At 35.6% G+C, this 20,002-nt stretch overlaps 1 protein-coding gene and 1 non-coding gene across 4 annotated transcripts in view; one reads left to right on the forward strand and one right to left on the reverse strand.

The window, feature by feature from the left end:
• The window catches only part of SLC39A10 (solute carrier family 39 member 10), a 157,321-nt gene that overhangs the window by 85,884 nt on the left and 51,435 nt on the right, over positions 1-20,002 (forward strand). For all 3 annotated transcript variants that reach the window (XM_063644849.1, XM_055290081.2, XM_055290083.2), the window contains 2 exons: positions 13,011-14,029; positions 16,686-16,893. In XM_063644849.1, coding sequence (XP_063500919.1) covers positions 13,022-14,029; positions 16,686-16,893 — 1,216 coding nt within the window. In that variant the 5' untranslated portion in view covers positions 13,011-13,021. The remainder of the gene's footprint in view (positions 1-13,010; positions 14,030-16,685; positions 16,894-20,002) is intronic.
• Positions 3,336-3,442, reverse strand: LOC129488904 (U6 spliceosomal RNA). The gene has a single exon (XR_008659750.1). It is a non-coding gene; the product is annotated as a U6 spliceosomal RNA (small nuclear RNA).

The following is a 20,002-nucleotide window of genomic DNA, read 5'->3' on the forward strand; positions in this document are numbered from 1 at the left end:
ATAGAATACAATAAAGATAGATATGAGGTGTTGTTGATTGATTTGATACCTTAAATCAAGGTATAAATGTTTATATTCTCTTTCCAGTTAGTGAAACAGGAGAACTGAGTTAATACCCAAGCTCAATTAGCATGCACTTAACTTTTTATATGAATGAATCTCAGTGGAAAGATTGGGTTGCCTGAACTGTGCTTTTATTTATTTATTGGAACAGTTGCAGTGGCATTCCAAACTGAATATGATTTCCAGTAGATTACATAGCTGGTGAAGTAGGGGGATGAAAAAGCAAACCATGAAGCTGTAAGAGGATTTTGTGGTCCCTGCTGAGAACTCATTACTACAATACTTTTTATCCCTTGAAGAATTTTCTAATGTCAGTGAAACTGGTAAGGTGTGGTGAGTCATTCCAACTTCTGCTGAGATACTAGTGAATTGGGTGCCTCCTGTAATCTAGAGCAGGTCTTGGATGTGCTAACAATGCATGTGGTCTTGTAGTATTTTGTTAGCATTCTTTCAAAAGAGTCACAACAGAGAGACTCCTCCCCCACCACCATACTTTTTGTAATTTAAGTGAAAGATACATAATACTACATCTAATAATGGTATTACCTTAGGTTAATATATTTAATTGCTTTACAAAGCAGTTTTGTATACACTAGTTTATTTGGTCGTAAGTGTAGGTATTATTTCCCATTTTGCAGAGAGAAAACAGTGGCACAACTGGGACGAACTAGAGACAGAGGTTTCTGATTCCTGGTTCTGTACTGTGTACAAAATACGACATTTAATGGATATATGAGAAGTAGGGACAGAACTCAATTTATATTATTATTAATAGCTTGCACTTAAATAACGTTTAAATATTGCAAATAATGTAGGAAAATTAACATATTTTACTAAAATATGTACATAATTTTATTTGGTTCTTATAGTTACTATAAAATAGAACAGAAATTAACAGTCCCGCTTTATAAGTAGTAATAAGACTTAAAGTGGTTAAGGGACTTGCTCAAGGACTCATAGCTAATAAATGGCAGAGTCAGATCTCTAACATCTTTGACTCCTAGGCTAATCTATCTTCACTATGCACACAGTTTCACTGCTTCTCTGTTACTCTGTGTGTGCCATTACTGAATCACAGAAGGAAACTAAATTGATATTTGACTACCTACGTTGCTGTCGAGATAAAGTTTGATAAAGCCATTCAGTCACATAGATATCAGCTGTGTTTATATGATTGAGGATATAAGTAAAACTGATTTCAACCATTTAAAGTAGTCCTGTAATGAAACTTAAAAAATGAAGTCCTTTATGAAATTAGGAAACTGCATATACATTTATTGAATAGATTTTCACATTAAGTTTACTTAAAACATGGTATATTATCCAGGATGAGGGTTTTAGTGATTAATCTTTTGGTTTCTACCTTATTTACCTTCAGAATAGCAATCTGGGACATTTAAAAAGCTTGCTTTAAAACCTTTCTAAGCAACTTACAGTATAGTATCTTTTCCCTATCATTATTAGCATATTTTGTGTGTTTGTGTGCATGTGCACATGTGCATACACATACGGGTATGAAAGAAAGAATTGTGATACAGATATTTGGTCTTCATTTTCCTTTAAAAAAATACTCCCCAGAGTAAAAAGAGGTGTTTTTTTGTTGTTGTTTGTTTGTTTTTTGGTTGTTGGTTTTGGTTTTAGTGAAATGAGTTAAGTAGATTACACACAGGCAATAAGTACTAAATTGATCGGGCCGGGTACTGTCGCTCGCAGTCAGCACTTTGGGTCACATCCCAGCACTTTGGGAGGCTGAGGCGGGTGGATTACCTGAGGTCAGGAGTTCAAGACCAACCTGGCCAACATAGTGAAACCATGTCTCTACTAAAAATACAAAAATTAGCCAGGCAGGCGCCTGTAATCCCAGCTACTCAGGAGGCTGAGGCAGGATAATCCCTTGAACCCAGGAGGCAAAGGTTACAGTCAGCCGAGATCGTGCCACTGTGCTCCAGCCTAGGCAACAGGGTGACTCCCTCTCAGAAAAAAAAAAAAAAAAATTACTAAGTTGATTGGCCTCTCCAGCAGTTGGAACTGGGATTATTTTAGTATTTATCTGCTATTTTTCTTACTATGTCAGACAGTCATTTTGTTAAGTAATCTAAATTTATTCACAATGTCTTGTTTTTTTCTATTGAGTAAGTCGTATTAGGAGACAATTTCTTTTCCCTTAAAGTCTTTGTAGTATGTTTTAGATGACTTACTTTAATAAAGATCTCACAGTGTTCTGGTTTTAAGATATACAAATATGCTACTGTAGTAGACTAAAGAGCCCCTGTCTTTCAAGTCAGAGAAATGCCACAGACTTGAAATAACAGCTTAATCACGTTAGATACCTTTTCTGGGTCTCAGATTCCTTGTACATAACATTATTTAGCTAAATACACCTGAGGATTTTTAAAATCTCAAACATTCTACATTTTTATTATGTTCATCTATATGAAATAAAAGACAATCTAAGACAAAATATCTGTAGGAAGATTTGTCATGTTGGCCATTTGTATATATTCCTACTGAACTTGTTATTTAGGTGTTTAATTTTATTTAAAAATTTTAAAATTTGTAGCTTGGCATTTTACACATTTCAGAACTACAATCCAAAGCCTACAGTTAAGGTTTTTGTAGGCTGGGCACGATGGCTTACACCTGTAATCCCAGCAGCTTGGGAGGCTGAGGTGGGAGGATCCCTTGAGCCCAGGAGTTTGAGACCAGCATGGGCAACATAGTGAGAGCTCATCTCTATATGAAAAATAAAAATAAATAAATATCTTTAAAAAAGGTTTTTGAGCCAGGCGCTGTGGCTCACACCTGTAATCCCAGCACTTTGGGAGGCCGAGGCGGGTGGATAACAAGTTCAGGAGATCAAGACCATCCTGGCCAACATGGTGAAATCTTGTCTCTACTAAAAATACAAAAATTAGCTGGGTGTGGTGGTGTGTGCCTGTGGTCCCAGCTACTCGGGAGGCTGAGGCAGGAGAATCGCTTGAACCCTGGAGGTGGAGGTTGCAGTGAGTGGAGATCACGCCACTGCACTCCAGCCTGGTGACAGAGCAAGATTCTGTCTCAAAATAAAAAAGTTTTTTTGTAAGCCTTTACAGGAGAAATTGCTATGGAGAATATCAACCCTAATTCCTTCTTTTTTTTTTTTGACAAAATGGTATATATTCATTATGTACAACATGTATTTTGAGATATGTATACATTGTGGAATGTCTAAATTGAGCTAACAAAATACATTATTTCACATACTTACCATGTTTTTTGTGGTGAGAACATTTAACAATATAGACCATTTCACAAATTTGCATGTTATCTTTGTGCAGGGGCTATGCTAATCTTCTCTGTATTGTTTCAATCTTGGTGTATGTGCTACTGAAGCAAACACCCTAATTCCTTTCATGTAAGGATCTAGTTAACCTTTCTCTTAAGTATAACCATGTATTTTGTTAAGCAATATCTTTTTGTTACCAAAAATGCCATTTCTTTCTGGTTAGAAAATTGATTTTCTATTACTATGTTTTTTAGAGTGCGTGTAAAACCTGATGAAATTTGAATAAGGTTTGTAGTTAACAGTATTGATGTCAGTTTCTTGGTTTTGAACATGTACTACAGTTATGTAAGATGTTATTGGGAAAAGTTGGGGAAAGAGTACATGGAAACTGAACTAATTTTACAACTTCTTGTGAATCTTAAATTATTTCAAAATAAGAAGTTAAAGCACATTTCCCTTTGCGTATTATTAAGTATGGATGTGTTTCTAGAAATTATGTGTTACTGATTTTACTAACTGAAGGTTGGAATAAACTTCATGTGGGGAATAAAAATTAAGTTTTGGATGAAATGTAACACAGCTACAGAAAAGTACCCAAATGTTAAGTGTAAAATTCAAGCACTTTTCATGAAGTGAAGCGCAACCATGTACCCAGCACCCAGGTAAGGAAATAGGACATTAATAGGAACCCAGAATTCCTCTCATGATTCTGCCCAGTCACTCCCCACGCCAAAGTATAATCACTTCACTACACATTTAGTTCTGGTTTTAGTCTTAAATGCAAGAGAATATTAGTGAACTTCATTTTTTCTTTGCATCCAAAGCAAAATATTTGCATTCAAAATAGTATAATTCAAGTTCCTAACTGTAAATTAGCCCCACTCTTAATGCAGAAATTATACAGTGATAGAATATTTAGGCTTTTAACTGTGGTTATGTATTGGAAATCAACAGCAGAAGATGAAAATAAATTTGTTGTGGCACTGCTAGTTATTTACCAGAATCCCTTTTCCCATTTCTTGTCAGTAGGCTCATCCATTGATGTCGACAGCACCTAGTAGAACTCTTCAGTAGAGATAACTCAGCTGAACTGAAAAAATATTATCAATTATAAAACTAACATATTCTTAATGCATAAAACTTGGAAAACTCCAAAACACAAGAGACATAATGGAATATTTTGGCTCAGGCAAAGCTGCGTCCTATAAATGTCAGTTTTTAGGGTTGAGTGGTATATGGGTTTCTACCATTTCCCCCATTCCTGTCTCCATCTCAGAGATCTTTGTGCTGTCGATGGAAAAGATTGTTAACATCTACTGGAATGCTTGGGAAACTCTGTAAGTTGGTGAGACCCTGGCCTCCTAGCCGATTGAGATCATGTGACTAACCCCTTGCCAGTGGAATGTGATGAGAAATGATGCCTGCAACTTCTACTTCCCTTGATGCTGAAGAAGAAACTTCTGAACCTGGACTTCCATTGTTTCTCTTTCCCTGTTAGCTGGAATATCAATTATGTAAGAGTGTTATGTCTCTGAATGACTGGAGCGGAGCTGCACTCAGACCCGGAGTAGTCGTCTTTTTTTTTTTTTTTTTTTTTTATGTCCAAGTGATTTAATATGGAGTAGTCATCTTGAACTGTTTTTGAGAGAGACAAAAACTTGCCCATTTCTTAAACCACTGCCTTTTGAGAGGGGTCTCTTTGCAATCAATAGCTGCTTAGCCTGTGATAACAAAATGCATATTTCATCTAAATGATTTTTTTTTTTTTCTTTTGAGACAGGGTCTTGCTCTGTCACCCAGGCTGGAGCGCACAGCACGATCTTGGCTCACTACAGCCTGGCCGTCCTGGGTTCAATCAATCCTCCCACCTTAGTCTGTTAAGTAGCTGGGAGTACAGGCATGCACCACCATACCAGCTAATTTTTTACTTTTTTTGTAGAGATAAGATCTCAGTATGTTGCCTAGGCTGGCCTCAAACTCCTGGGCGCAACAGTCCTCCTGCCTTGGTCTCCTACTCAAGTGCCAGGATTACAGGCATGATCCACCATACCTGGCCTAAATGATTCTGAAAGCATACATGTGCTATAGTAGTTCTAAACTAAAGTTGCAAAGTTACTTTAATTAAAGTAACTAAAGTTGCAAAGTTACTTTAATTAAAAAAAAGCACAGGTTTAATATTACCTCATAACATTGCTTGTATCATTGTATTCCTATGATATTCTCTTAAATGTAAGTGATTAGAGTACTCAAGATACTTAAAATCTTTTCCATAATAGAATATGATGTATTTAAAAAATAGAGACAAATGATGTTTTAAAGCTTGTGTAAACCATCTACAGCTTTTGTGTTTCATGGAGTCATTCATTTGATGTTGTCTGATGAATATATATGAATGTCCTGTTTCCACTTCTGGTACCTATTCATTTGACAGTGAGATAACATGCATTAAAGAAACCTCAGGTATTTACATATCAGCTGAATGAAGCAACACTCACACCTTTAATTAGCATCTTCTAGTGGAAAATCAAGGTAACTGCAGGGAGTGTAACAGGGAGCTAAAGGAATAAGTATCCTCCTTTGCTTAACAGTGATTGGTCTTAATCACTCACGCCTTTTCATCTTCATTAGTGTACAAGTAAAATTGATACACCGTTTAAATGGTGACTTTATCCATGAGACTGTAAGATTAAAAAACATCTCAAACTTAATGCTGCTTTGGAATTGTTTTATAGACTATTTTAAAAAATGCTTAACCTATATATGCCATATATGATAATTCAACTTAATTTATTCAGATAGATCATAACATTCAGTTGACTAAAGTATTATTTTATTTATTTATTTATTTTGAGACAATGTCTCTTATCGCCCAGGCTGGAGTGCAGTGGCAAGATCAGGGCTCACTGCAGCCTTGACCGGCCAAGCTCAGATGATTCTGCCACCTTGGCTTCTCATACGCCACCATGCCCAACTAATTTTTTTGTAGAGATGGGGTTCTGCCATGTTGCTCAGGCTGGTCTTGAACTCTTGTGCTCAAGATCCGCCAACCTCTGCCTCCCAAAGTGTTGGAATTGCAGGTGTCAGCCACAGTGCCCAGCCCAAAGTATCATTTTAGAGAAATGGAAGTGTTTGTTAATTTATTTGTATAAATAAGCACTCTCAAATTTTGTCTAACTTGCATCAAACTCACTAGAAAGGCTGGATAAGTCATTGCTAATTTATATGTGTAAATAGGCACTCTCAAATTTTGTCTAGCTTGCATCAGACTCACTAGAAAGGCTGGATAAGTCATTGCTGGGTCCTATCCCTAATGTTTCTGTTATAATAGGTCTGGGTGGGATGCAGGAATTTGCCTTTCAGATTTCCAGCAAGCTTATGCTGCTCTCACAACCACAGTTTGATTAACCACTGATGCAGGTTATGTGGTATCTTTGCAAATTTATAGAAAAGTACACAGAAGACTAATCAAGCACCTGAATCCCATTATCTTGCTTTAACAAATATTAAATGTTTTGTCGTATTGCATTAGATCCGTTTCCCTTTTTTAAAGAAATAACACACTGCAAATGCAGTTAGATCTGTGTACTTCCTGTATCAGCTGATTTCCCTCCTTCCCTTTCTGAGAAGATAATGACTCTCCAGAATGTAATCATCCCATGTTCTCTTGCTACATGAATATATACCCCCAAATAAGCAATTCTGCATGTTTTAAGATTGTCTGTGAATTATACAGCATGTATCTTTTTGCAGTTTTAAAAATTATATTTCTGAGATTTTTGCATGTTAATGCACAGTCCTTCATAGTCACATTTATAACTGCAGTGTAATCTTTACATAAATCTACCATATTTATTTATTCTAATGAGCATTTAGGTTGTAGCAGGCAAAATAATGGTTACACAGTTGACCACTTTTCCTTATTTTATTTTATTTTTGAGACAGAGTTTTGTTCTTGCTGCCCAGGCTGGAGTGCAATGGCATGATCTCGGCTCACTGCAACCTCCACCTCCTGGGTTCAAGCAGTTCTCCTGCCTCACCTTCCCGAGTAGCTGAGATTACAGGCACCTGTCACCATGCCTAATTTTTGTGTTTTAGCAGAGATGGGGTTTCACCATGTTGGTCAGGCTAGTCTTGAACTCCTGACCTCAGGTGATCCACCCGCCTCGGCCTCCCAAAGTACTGGGATTACAGGCGTGAACCACTGCACCCGGCCTGCTTTTCTTTATTTACCTCCTTTTTTCTTGAGGCCTCTTATTCCCCCATGTTCTGTGAGTATTGCCTCTCCCACATACAGTCATATGCATTGCTTAATGCTGGGTATGTTCTGAGATGCAGCCTTAGGTGATTTTGTCATTGTGTGAACATCATAGAGTATACTTAGACAAACCTAGATGGTGTAGTCTGCTATATACCAACATATAGAGTATAGCCTCTTGCTGCTAGGCTACAAACCTGTTGATATACTGAATACTGTAGGCAGTTGTGATACAATAGTAAATATTTGTATATTTAAACATAGAAAAGGTACAGTAAAAATTCAGTATAAAAGATTTTAAAAATGGTACACCAGTGTTGGGCACTAATATGAATGGAGCTTGCAGGACTGGAAGCATCTGTGAGTGAGTCGGTGAGTGGGCAGTGAGTGAATGTGAAGGCCTGGGACATTGCTACACACTACTGTAAACCAGTGATTGGCTTTAGCATGGGCATGTGGTAGAGACCTGACTGATCAAAGATACGTAAAGAGAGGCTTCAGGGAAATATTTTTCTTCCTGGATAAAAAGACATGAAGATAAACCTCCCATCCAAACAGGATTTCTGAGGAAAAAAAAAAAGAAAATGTATTTTAAAAAAGATAAATCTTCCAGTTTTGAATATGATTATGCAAGGTTATCTTGAGACTCTGAGGGTAAATTTGAGAGTGCTTGGATTTTTGGTATTGTCCTAGAATTACCCATTTCTCCTGACTTCTTTTTATGTGAAAGTTTTCCTCTGTTTTACCCACTTTGGTTGAGTATTCTGTTATTGCAATAGTTCACATTAGAAAAACATTTACAATATTGTAATAAGGATTCTTTTTTTTTTTTTTTTTTTTTGAGACAGAGTCTTGCTCTGTCGCCCAGGCTGGAGTGCAGTGGCGCAATCTGAGCTCAATGCAAGCTCTGCTTCCCGGGTTCACCATTCTCCTCAGCCTCCCGAGTAGCTCATACTACAGGCACCTGCCACCACGCCCGGCTAATTTTTTTTTAAATCTTTAGTAGAGACGGGGTTTCATCATGTTAGCCAGGATGGACTCGATCTCCTGACCTCATGATCCACCCACCTCGGCCTCCCAAAGTACTGGGATTACAGGTGTAAGCCACCATGCCTGGCCCCAATAAGGATTCTTGAATGTGTCTTTGCGTGCCTAAGTGCAAGGGTAATTAAAATGGAACTTGGGGGCTGTAGAGTGTGTTCATATTTGGCTGTAGTAAATGTCAAGTTGCTTTCCAAAATGGCTGTACCAATATATACTTCCACCAGAGGTGTAAGGTAGTTTGTTTCTTTATATTAGACCTTTACTTAACATCTAGTATTGTGAGATAGTAATTTTTGCCTGTTACTCTCTTAGAGCCTTATCTAGATTTGAATTGCCTAGATTAGTAGTCATCATGTTGCTGTTTTACCAGCCTGTTTTATGTTCTTTTCATAGTTGTCTATGCAGTAGTGGAGTTTTTTATTATTATATGTGCTTTATATACTCTGGATACTGATGTTTTATATGCATTGTTTATATATACACATTGCAAATATCTTCTAGTATATGGCTTGCTATATATAAGCTTCCCCCCCGCCCACCCCCCCCCCCCGCCCCCACCGAGACAGAGTCTTGCTGTGTCTCCCAGGCTGGCAGGCTGGAGTGCAGTGGCACAATCTCGGCTCACTGCAACCTCCACCTCCCAGGTTCAAGCAATTCTCCTGCTTCAGCCTCCTGAGTAGCTGGGATTATAGGCGCCTGCCACTGCGCCTGGCCTATAAGCTTTTTCTTTTAATGGTGTCCTTTATTATAGAATAATTTTTAAAGAATTTAGTTAATCAAAAATTTTCATCATGGTATGTGCTTTGTGTCTTGCCTAAAAAATCTTTCCCTATCCCAAAGACATAAAGACATTCTCTTACATTTTCTTCTAGAACTTGTTGATAATTTTGCTTTTCACAGATAGGTTTTTAATGTTCTTGGAATTGACTTTTGTGTGTAGTGTGAGGAAGAAACATTTTCACAATCAATATTATTGTTCTCTTTCAGAATTCTGTTCCATTCCACTGGTCTATCTACCCCTGTGCTAGTTCTATGTTATTTTTGTTAGTATAATTTTATAAAAAGAAGTCTTTAATACCTTGCTAATCTTCTGAATTGTCTTGATTGTCCTTGGGTTTTTGCTTTTATGAGTTTTTGAATGTGCTTATGAAGTCTCACCAAAACCAAACAGCTACGACGATTTTAATTGGCATTGAGTTAAATTTATGTATACACTTGGGAAGATTTTATATACCTTATGCAATGTATCCCATCTATCCATGTAGATGATGTCTCTCTCCAGGTTTTGCAGTTCTTTACTGTCCTTCAATAACATCTTAATAAATTTTTCCTTTTAGTGGTTTTATATGTCTTGTTCTACTTAATTCTAGAAACCATACAATGTTGTTTATAATTACATTTTTTGATTGGTTTTCAGTGAAGAAAATTTGATTTTTATAAAACTTTGTATTGAAATAGAATGTGTTCAGAAAGTACACAGAGCATAAGTGCCGTGAACTATCACAAAGTAAACATATTTACATAACTACTACTGATGTCAGGAAAGAGCATTACACTTTGCAATTCCCTCCACTCTGGTCTTCTCCCAATTATTACCCTCTATCTTTCTTTCAAAAAGTAATCATGGCCAGGTATGGTAGCTCACACCTGCAATCTTAGCACTTTGGGAATTTGAGTTGGGAGGAGTGCTTGAGGCTAGGAGTTTGAGACCAGCCTGGACAATAGAGCAAGACCCCAAAAAGAAGAAAATTATAACTGAGTGTGGTGGCACACACAGCTACTTGGAAGGCTAAGGTGGGAAGATCACTTGTGCCAGGAAGCTTAAGGCTCCAGTGAGCTATGATTATGCCACTGTACTCTAGTCTGGGTGTCAGAGTGACATACTGTCTCAAAAAAAAAAAAACCCCACAAAGTTTAGTTTTATTCCTTTTTACCTTTATATAAGAATTATACTGCTTTCTTTGGTGTTTGTCATTTTTTCCCCAATATTTGTGAAATTAATCTATGCATGAAGCTGTAATTTCATTTTTATTCCTGTGTGATAGATTTTTCTGTTTCATTTATCATTTTATTGTTGATGAACATTTAGGCTTTTATCAGGTTTTTTTTTTTTTTTGACCAGAGTCTGTCTCTGTTGCCCATGCTGGAATGCAGTGGCACAATCAGGGCTCATTGTAACCTCCCCCTCCTGGGTTCAAGTGATTCTCCTGTGTCAGCCTCCCAAGTAGCTGGGCTTACAGGCACATGCCACCATGCCCAGCTAATTTTTGTACTTTTAGTAAAAACAGGGTTTTACCATGTTTGCTAGGCCTGTCTTCAACTCCTGACCTCAGGTGATCTGCCTGCCTTGGCTTCCCAAAGTGCTGGAATTACAGGTGTGAGTCACCACGCCCAGCCTTTTTTCAGTTTTGACTGTGATGAATAATGATTATGTGAATATTCATGTTGGTATTCATGTACATGGATTTCTGTTGGGCATATACCCCAGATTAAAATTGCTGTGCAAGTACATAGGCTTATGTTCAGCTTCTGGCAGATCTTGCCAAACAGTTTTTCAGAAGATAGAATCTTTAATCCTACTGTCAGTACACAAGTTCCATTTAACTCTATATATTCTTGCCTACTTTTGATATTGGCAGTATTTTATATTTTCGTTATTTTCGTGGGGTATATAGTGGTATCTAATTGTGATTTTAATTTGGTTTCCTGAAGACTTCTGAGCTGAACATGTTTTCATTTGCTTTTTAGCAGTTTAGCTGCTGTTATGAAGTGCTTGTTCAAGTTACCTACTCATTTTTTCATTGGGTCGTCTTATTGTAATTTTCATACTGATTTGTAGAAGTTCCATATATATTTTTGAGTATACATTGTGGTAGTCTTCTCCCAGTCTGCGGCCTGCCTTTTTAGTTAGGTTTTTTTTTTTTTTTTTTTTGGATGTCTCTTGATGAAACATAAATTCTTAATTTCAGTGTAATATATTATCAATTTTGTGTTCTATCTCGAAGGTCTTAAAATTAGTCTCCCAAATCTTCAAGATCTGCACTTTCCAGTACAGTAGCCAGTAGCCACATGTGTCTGTTGAGCACTTGAAATACAGTTAGACTGAATTAGGATGTGCTGTAAGTGTAAAATACATGACAGATTTCAAAGACATAGTATTAAAAAGAATGTAAAATATTTTAATAATTTTTATATTGATTAGATGTTGAAATTATAATATTTTGGATATAATGGGTTAAATAGAATAGTATGAAATTAGTTTCATCTATTCTGGAAAACTTCAGAATTACATAATTGGCTCTTATTATATTTCTAGATTCTTGAAGTATGCTTGTCCAATAGAACTTTCTATAATGATGGACATGTTCTGTGTCTACATTGTCCATCATAGTAGCCATTTGCTACATGTGGCTATTGAGCAATTAAAACATGGCCAGGGTGACTGAGAAGCTGCATTTTAAATTTAATTTTAGTTAATTTAAGTACCCGTATGTGACTAGTGGCTACCATTGAATTGGACAGTTCTGGACACTTTATCATTTTAGCATTTCTTGTTTCAGATTTATGTTCACGAGCTATTAGCAATTGATTTTTGTAATGATGTGAGGTAAGGGTCAGATTTTATTATTTTCTTGTGTGTGGAAACCTAATTGACCAAGCACCAAGGAAAAGACCATCCTTTCCGGTTTTTAGCTTTTGTCTTCTGTTCCTTTAGTCTGTTTGTTAGTTACTGCACCAAATACCACAGCGTCTTTGATAATTCATAGAGTAAATGCTTCAATTTTGTTCCTCAAGGAACACATCTTAGCCATTCTTGGCCCTTTCTATTTCCACATCAATATTAAAATCAGTTAATCAGTTTTCACAAAATAATTTCTGAGATTTTGACTGGAGTTGTATTGGATACATAGCTTATCCAGTCATAACATGATATAGCCATCCATTTATTTAGGTCTTTCATTTCTCTCAATAATTATCTGTCAATAATATTTCTCTCAATAATTTCTCTCTTTTCTGTGTAAAGTTCTTGTATGTCTTTGGTTAGATACATTCCTAGCTATTTGCTACTGTAAATGTTACTATTTTTGAGTCTTATTTTCTAATTATTGCTGGTATATAGGAATATAATTTATTACTGTCCTTATATTCAGTAACTGTACTAAACTAACTTATTCTTAAAGATTCTTTAAGGCATGCTTCATAATTAATTCTACCATTTGTGAATAATGACAGTTTCACTTTTCTCTGATTCTTAACATATTTTATCATGAAGGAAATGGAGTAAAACTTTTTTTAGTGGATTGGCAACTTCCAGAGAATTAGATTGTTTTGAATGTGTCTAGGTAGGAACTAATACTTGTCTCTCTCTTTAAATCTCTTTAGGAAAAATAGAAATGAAGGTACATATGCACACAAAATTTTGCCTCATTTGTTTGCTGACATTTATTTTTCATCATTGCAACCATTGCCATGAAGAACATGACCATGGCCCTGAAGCACTTCACAGACAGCATCGTGGAATGACAGAATTGGAGCCAAGCAAATTTTCAAAGCAAGCTGCTGAAAATGAAAAAAAATACTATATTGAAAAACTTTTTGAGCGTTATGGTGAAAATGGAAGATTATCCTTTTTTGGTTTGGAGAAACTTTTAACAAACTTGGGCCTTGGAGAGAGAAAAGTAGTTGAGATTAATCATGAGGATCTTGGCCACGATCATGTTTCTCATTTAGATATTTTGGCAGTTCAAGAGGGAAAGCATTTTCACTTACATAACCACCAGCATTCCCATAATCATTTAAATTCAGAAAATCAAACTGTGACCAGTGTATCCACAAAAAGAAACCATAAATGTGATCCAGAGAAAGAGACAATTGAAGTGTCTGTAAAATCTGATGATAAACATATGCATGACCATAATCACCGCCTACGTCATCACCATCGTTTGCATCATCATCTTGATCATAACAACACTCACCATTTTCATAATGATTCCATTACTCCCAGTGAGCGTGGGGAGCCTAGCAATGAACCTTCAACAGAGACCAATAAAACCCAGGAACAATCTGATGTTAAACTACTGAAAGGAAAGAGGAAGAAAAAAGGGAGGAAAAGTAATGAAAATTCTGAGGTTATTACACCAGGTTTTCCCCCTAACCATGATCAGGGTGAACAGTATGAGCATAATCGGGTCCACAAACCTGATCGTGTACATAACCCAGGTCATTCTCATGTACATCTTCCAGAACGTAATGGTCATGATCCTGGTCGTGGACACCAAGATCTTGATCCTGATAATGAAGGTGAACTTCGACATACTAGAAAGAGAGAAGCACCACATGTTAAAAATAATGCAATAATTTCTTTGAGAAAAGATCTTAATGAAGATGACCATCATCATGAAGTAAGTATAAAAAGATGTCTGATAGCTGCTTTGTAATTCTCACATAATAGTGGTGCATTTTAAAAACAGGATACATAACAGTGGAGTATTAATCATATTTAAACTTATTTCCGTATGTTTACCTGTGAAACATCAGGTAATGTTCATGAACAGAATACATTAAGAAATCAAAATCAGTATAAAGATTTTTAAGCGGCCGGGCACGGTGGCTCACACCTGTAATCCCAGCACTTTGGGAGGCCGAGGCGGGTGGATCATGAGGTTGGGAGATTGAGACCATCCTGGCTAACATGGTGAAACCCCGTCTCTACTAAAAATACAAAAAATTAGCGGGGCATGCTTGCGGGTGCCTGTAGTCCCAGCTACTTGGGAGGCTGAGGTGGAGAATCACTTGAACCCGGGAGGCAGAGGTTGCAGTGACCGAGATCATGCCACTGCACTCCAGCCTGGGCGACAGAGTGAGTCTCCATCTCAAAAAAAGAAAAAGATTTTTAAAATCTGAATTTCACTTGTATTTGCTTGTTTCTTATATTCGCAAATTTGGTTTCCTCAAATCTAAATGTATTTTTAAGAAATTTTTTTTTGTAGTACGTATCTGAAGACTAAGTGTTTTAATGTTGTTAGAAAATGTATTCCTTATGAATTATTTGACCCTCCAAGCTAGTCTCTTACTGTTACTATTGTTAGCCATGTTCTAGGTATTTGAAAATTAAAGTTTTTTAATTGTTGTCCAACTTGTCCTCTTGGGAAGTAACTAGAACAGTTTCTAGTTCATAAATTGTTAATTTATTGAATTAATTATTGAGTGGTTCCAAGTCATCGATGTAGCTCCAAAGTCAGGTATTTTGCACATATGGCTTGCTTGTTTTCTCTGTGTCACTTTATGATAAGGCCTACTTACTCATGGTAATTGTTTTTTTCTCAGGCCTTTCACAGACTTAGGATGAATATAAAAAGGTATAATAATAAGAAACTAATAGTAATGGGATGTCCTGTTTTCCCTTAAAATTTTCATACTCTTGGGTACTTACACATTTGGTTGGCTCCTTGATTTTCTTTTTAACTATTCACCTTAAGCACATTCATTTGAGTTTCATTAAACGGATGTTGATTCCTTGTTTATTCTATTTTTAGCATTCTTGTTAAAGTTTAGAAAAATTTGTTGAATTTGTTGTTCATATGTATAGAAAGTAGCACCATCAACTGTGGAAAATGACCGCATCCTTTTCTGTCACTGCCATTGAGATATGTTTTATGTCTAAGTAAAGATCTTTGTGTTTCTTCCCTTGATAAATCATCAGCTATTTGGTTTTCAGCAGTTATAAACACTGATTTTAAAATAACATATATTAAGATCTTAGTATGATTTTAAAGTGTGCATTCATTTTATTATTATTTTCAAAAATTTGTTTTTTGTAGAGATGGGGTCTTAGTATATTGCCCAGACTGGTCTCAAACTCCTGGCCTCAAGCAGTTCTCCAGCCTTAACTTCCCAAAGTGCTGGGATTACAGTGCATTAATTATTATGACTTAGGATAATTAATTATTATGACTTAGGATAATATCCTAGAATATTTTGTTGATAATTACAAGATCTTATTGTTCATTTCCTCTTTGTGTCACATCCATGAGGTTTGCATCATTAGACTTGTTAATGCTATTCTGATAGGTCTGATGTATACTGGGTATCTCATGATTCTGAAATGTTCAATACTTTTAATAGAGTAGTACCTTATGGTAATTAAGACCTAAGAAGATCAAAAGCAATTAAGTGGTGCTAAATATGAAAAAATAAAAATAAAAAAAAACTAAGAAGAATCATTTTTGTGTGTTTATAGGTTTTGATTTTAGTTTTTGATGGTTTTTGTGTGTGTGTGTGCCATAGATAAAGCCATATAGTGAGGTAGCAAATCAATAAACAAGCATGCAACCAAAGCAGATATATGTGACAAAGGGACAGTGCCAATCTCTTTTGCCGTAATTTTAGATACTTGTTTTTAACCATATGATGGATCCAAACTTGTTTGCTATTTGTTTTCTACGTTGTTTTGTTTTTTATTATTTTTTTCTTTCTCCTTTTTAATCAGTTTTAAGCTTACTTTGTTTGTTTGTTTGTTTTTAAAGTACCAGTGGATGAAGCTGCCGTTATTTTTATCTTCCAGTTTTGTTCCTATCAACTGACATTGGGCTAGAATTTTCCAAAACAATATGCTTTTGGAGTGCATTTGGCAATGAAAATGTCTATATTATGGTATATTTTAATATAAGCCATTAAAGTACTCTAAATCTATTTAATCTGTTTCACAGATAAGGATCTTGAGTCACCGATGATTGCAATTTGATAGGGAAATGATTTTTCTCATCATCCTACGAGAGTCTTGGGGATATAGTTGTGAGTCATCCTTATCCATGACAGAAAGTCATTATCTTTCATGTGTTGGAGTAGAAAAATTATTAAAGTCCATGAAAAGTTTTGGGTAATATAGTTGAGTGTATCCCTATTACAAATTCTTATTAAAAAGTTTTATTTGTAATAGATACCTATGTATTACAGATTATTTGCAAGTAATATTTAGAATATTTATTAGGCAGAAATTTATTTTTTTGCATAATCTCCTTAAAGACACTCTAATTTGTTTTATCACTTTCTTTGCAGTGTTTGAACGTCACTCAGTTATTAAAATACTATGGTCATGGTGCCAACTCTCCCATCTCAACTGATTTATTTACATACCTTTGCCCTGCGTTGTTATATCAAATCGACAGCAGACTTTGTATTGAGCATTTTGACAAACTTTTAGTTGAAGATATAAATAAAGATAAAAACCTGGTTCCTGAAGATGAGGCAAATATAGGGGCATCAGGTAAGAGAGATTTTAAGTTTTTTCTCCTTAAAATAGTACCTGTACTTACTTTTTAAACTATAGTTGAATTAGAAAATAATCCTAAATTATTGGCTTTCGTTTGTTGTCAGACTTTAAATATATTTTAATCAGGTTTAGATATGCATGTTTAAAAGAAACTGGGGGAAGACAGGGGGCACAATGTGTTTTATTTATCTCTTCTGGTATATTACAAAGGGATATTTTGCTGTGGACGGAGAACTAGATTAAAAATGAAATATAGATTTGTGATAAGTTGATTATTTTTGATGAGCAAATATAAATAATGGGACCCCTAAATAAAGTTATTTGTTCTTCTAATTACTTAACATTTATCAGGGTGCCTCTGTTGAAAAGCAAAGATGATTAAAATTTTAAAGACATAAAAAGGGAAGCTACTGTGTGTAAACTCCAGGAATGTCTGAGAAATGCCTAATAAACTTGGCACGTGAACTTTATTATGGGTATTTCTAGAGAGCTTCAACTAGGGTAAAACCAAAACTATTTTAAAATTTCTCTTAGACTCTTTTTCATCGTACCCACTTGGCTCCACCTTGGTGTTAACAGGTGCCTCCCACTTAATATTTCAAAACTTACACTCCACACAAAATTTGTACCCCTTAATGGATCCCAAATATCATTACATTTCATTCTTTTGATGAAATGTAGAACCCTTTGACTTTCTTTTTCTCTTTTTTTTCTTTTCCTTTTTTTCCCATTCTATAATCACGTATGAAGTCCAGTTAAAGCTATCTCTTCAGTATCTTCTAACTCCATCCACTCTGTCGTAACAATTCTGGATTTTCTTGGTTATTGGATTGTTGAAATAACTTCATAACCTTCCCTCCCTGTGTTCTTGTCCCCTTGCAAGACATTCTTAGCACTTAAACTAGATTTATCTTTCTAAAATGCAAAGAGATTCTGACACAGAATTTTTTCTTTATAGTGATAGCTAACATTTTGTTAATACATACTTTTTAAATCTTATTTACTTAAACACACATTGCAGACACTGTTCTAAGCTGAATTCATTTACTCCTCACAACACTTTTATGAGATAGGCAATGTTACTCTTCCCAGTAACTTTTCTGATATCTCAGAGCTAATAAGTGATAGTACTGGGATTCAGTCCTGTAACCATTTTGCTATCTTATGTGCTGTTTTAAATGCATTTTTTTTTTTTTTTTTTACTAAATTTTAGCAGTAATCCTGGGAGGGAGGTATTACGATTCTTGTTTTTAAAAACAAGATAAGGACACTGACAGAGTCCACAAACCCTAAGGTTTGTCTGATGAAACCTCTGAGTATCTAATCCCTATGACATTGTCTTCCAAATTAAGTTAGTTCTGGTATCACCTTTGTGATTTTTCCCATATATCTTTACACTATTTAATACTTTGTATTTTATCACTAATATATATATTTTATATCTCTGGAACATGGATTTGATGTGATGTGCTAGTTATATTTTTTTCTCATACATTTTAGGAAACTGCATCATGCGGTATTGTTCAGAGCCCTTTACTTGGCCCACAAGGCTTTCCGTAATATGATCCTCCCTGCCTGCCTTGACATTCTTACCCCTCATCATTCATTTCTCTTCTCTTAGTTCTAACCATAATAAACTACTGGTAACAGATTGTGCCATTTTTCTCCCATGTCTTTCTCCCTCTTCACTTTCTAAACCCCCGTGCCTGACTGACGACTGATTCTTCAAAGATTCAGACCAAGTATTGGCTCCTCTGGGTAAACTTAGTGACCACCCTAGGCTAAATTATGTTCCCTTCCTTGACACCTCTAGATGTCTCCTTCATAGTATAGATCTTGGGGGATCTTAATAATGGAATTAATTGTTTTTGTTGGACTTTAGTTGCTTTAATACAGTGACTAAACCTTCTAAGCTCTTACGTTGATTGAATGAATACAATTGCTTAATATTAGTCTATAAGCGTTCAGTTATAATCCAGGAAAGATACTTGTTGAAATGTGTCTTTGAAGATCATTATGTGAATGTATCAGTTAGCCTGGTATACTTTGATAATGAATGTTCTCAAAATTAGTTGGATTTTCATGAACTTTTTTTTTACCATAAAGTAATGAAAAACTATGACGGAATTACTGTGAACACAGTTCTAGATGAAATGCCAAAGATAGAGTGGCTTTAGAGGATAGTAATTAAAATGAGCAAAATGATATATATGAATATGGACTTAAAACTGAATTCTGGCATAATAAAGGATTGAGAGGACAGAATTTTTAAACATTTCATAGCGTAGGAATAAGGTAGACATCCCATTCCAATATATAAGAATTTTATTTGAGATAGAGATACAAGTAAAAGGAAATATTATTACATAAAAAGTAAAGTCTTCTAGGCACCTACATTTCTATTTCTGGTTAATATCTTTGCAATAGGAAAATAAATTTAGACTAGATAAATTAATTATAATAACCTATGCTCTCTACTAAAAATACAAAAAATTAGCTGGATATGGTGGTGCGCACCTGTAGTCCCAGCTACTCGGGAGGCTGAGGCAGGAAAATTGCTTGAACACGAGAGGCAGAGGTTGCAGTGAGCCGAGATCGCGCCACTGCACTCCAGCCTGGCGACAGAGTGAGACTCCGTCTCAAAACAAAACAAAACAAAAACCTATGTTTATTGGGACTTTACCATGTGCTGTACTAAACATTTTTACAAGGATATTTCTTTTAATTTATTAAACCCACTATACAGGCACTTTTATTTACTTTCATTTGGTGAGGAAAAGGAGGCTTAGAGAATAAGTCGGGTAACTTGCCCAAGGTCACACAAACTGCTGCCAGGTAGCAGAGCCATGCTATGAACTATGGTATTCTCCTTCTACAACATATAATCATAACCACTGTGCTGTAATTCTTATACTTCCTGTTCTACTGTTTCCTCCTGAAAAGGTTTTGGAGAGTGCTTTGCTGGAATATAAGTGGCAGAGAAATGAGGCGAGTTTTATAGAAGTATTTTTAGTAGTATTTTCACAGATTTGCAAGTATTGTTTTAAGTATAGATAAGTTGGTGGTTTAAAACAAAATCCAAGAATGGTCTTCTTGGTAAACA

Source organism: Symphalangus syndactylus, chromosome 8, assembly GCF_028878055.3.
Source record: "Symphalangus syndactylus isolate Jambi chromosome 8, NHGRI_mSymSyn1-v2.1_pri, whole genome shotgun sequence".
NCBI classification, from domain to species: domain Eukaryota; kingdom Metazoa; phylum Chordata; class Mammalia; order Primates; family Hylobatidae; genus Symphalangus; species Symphalangus syndactylus.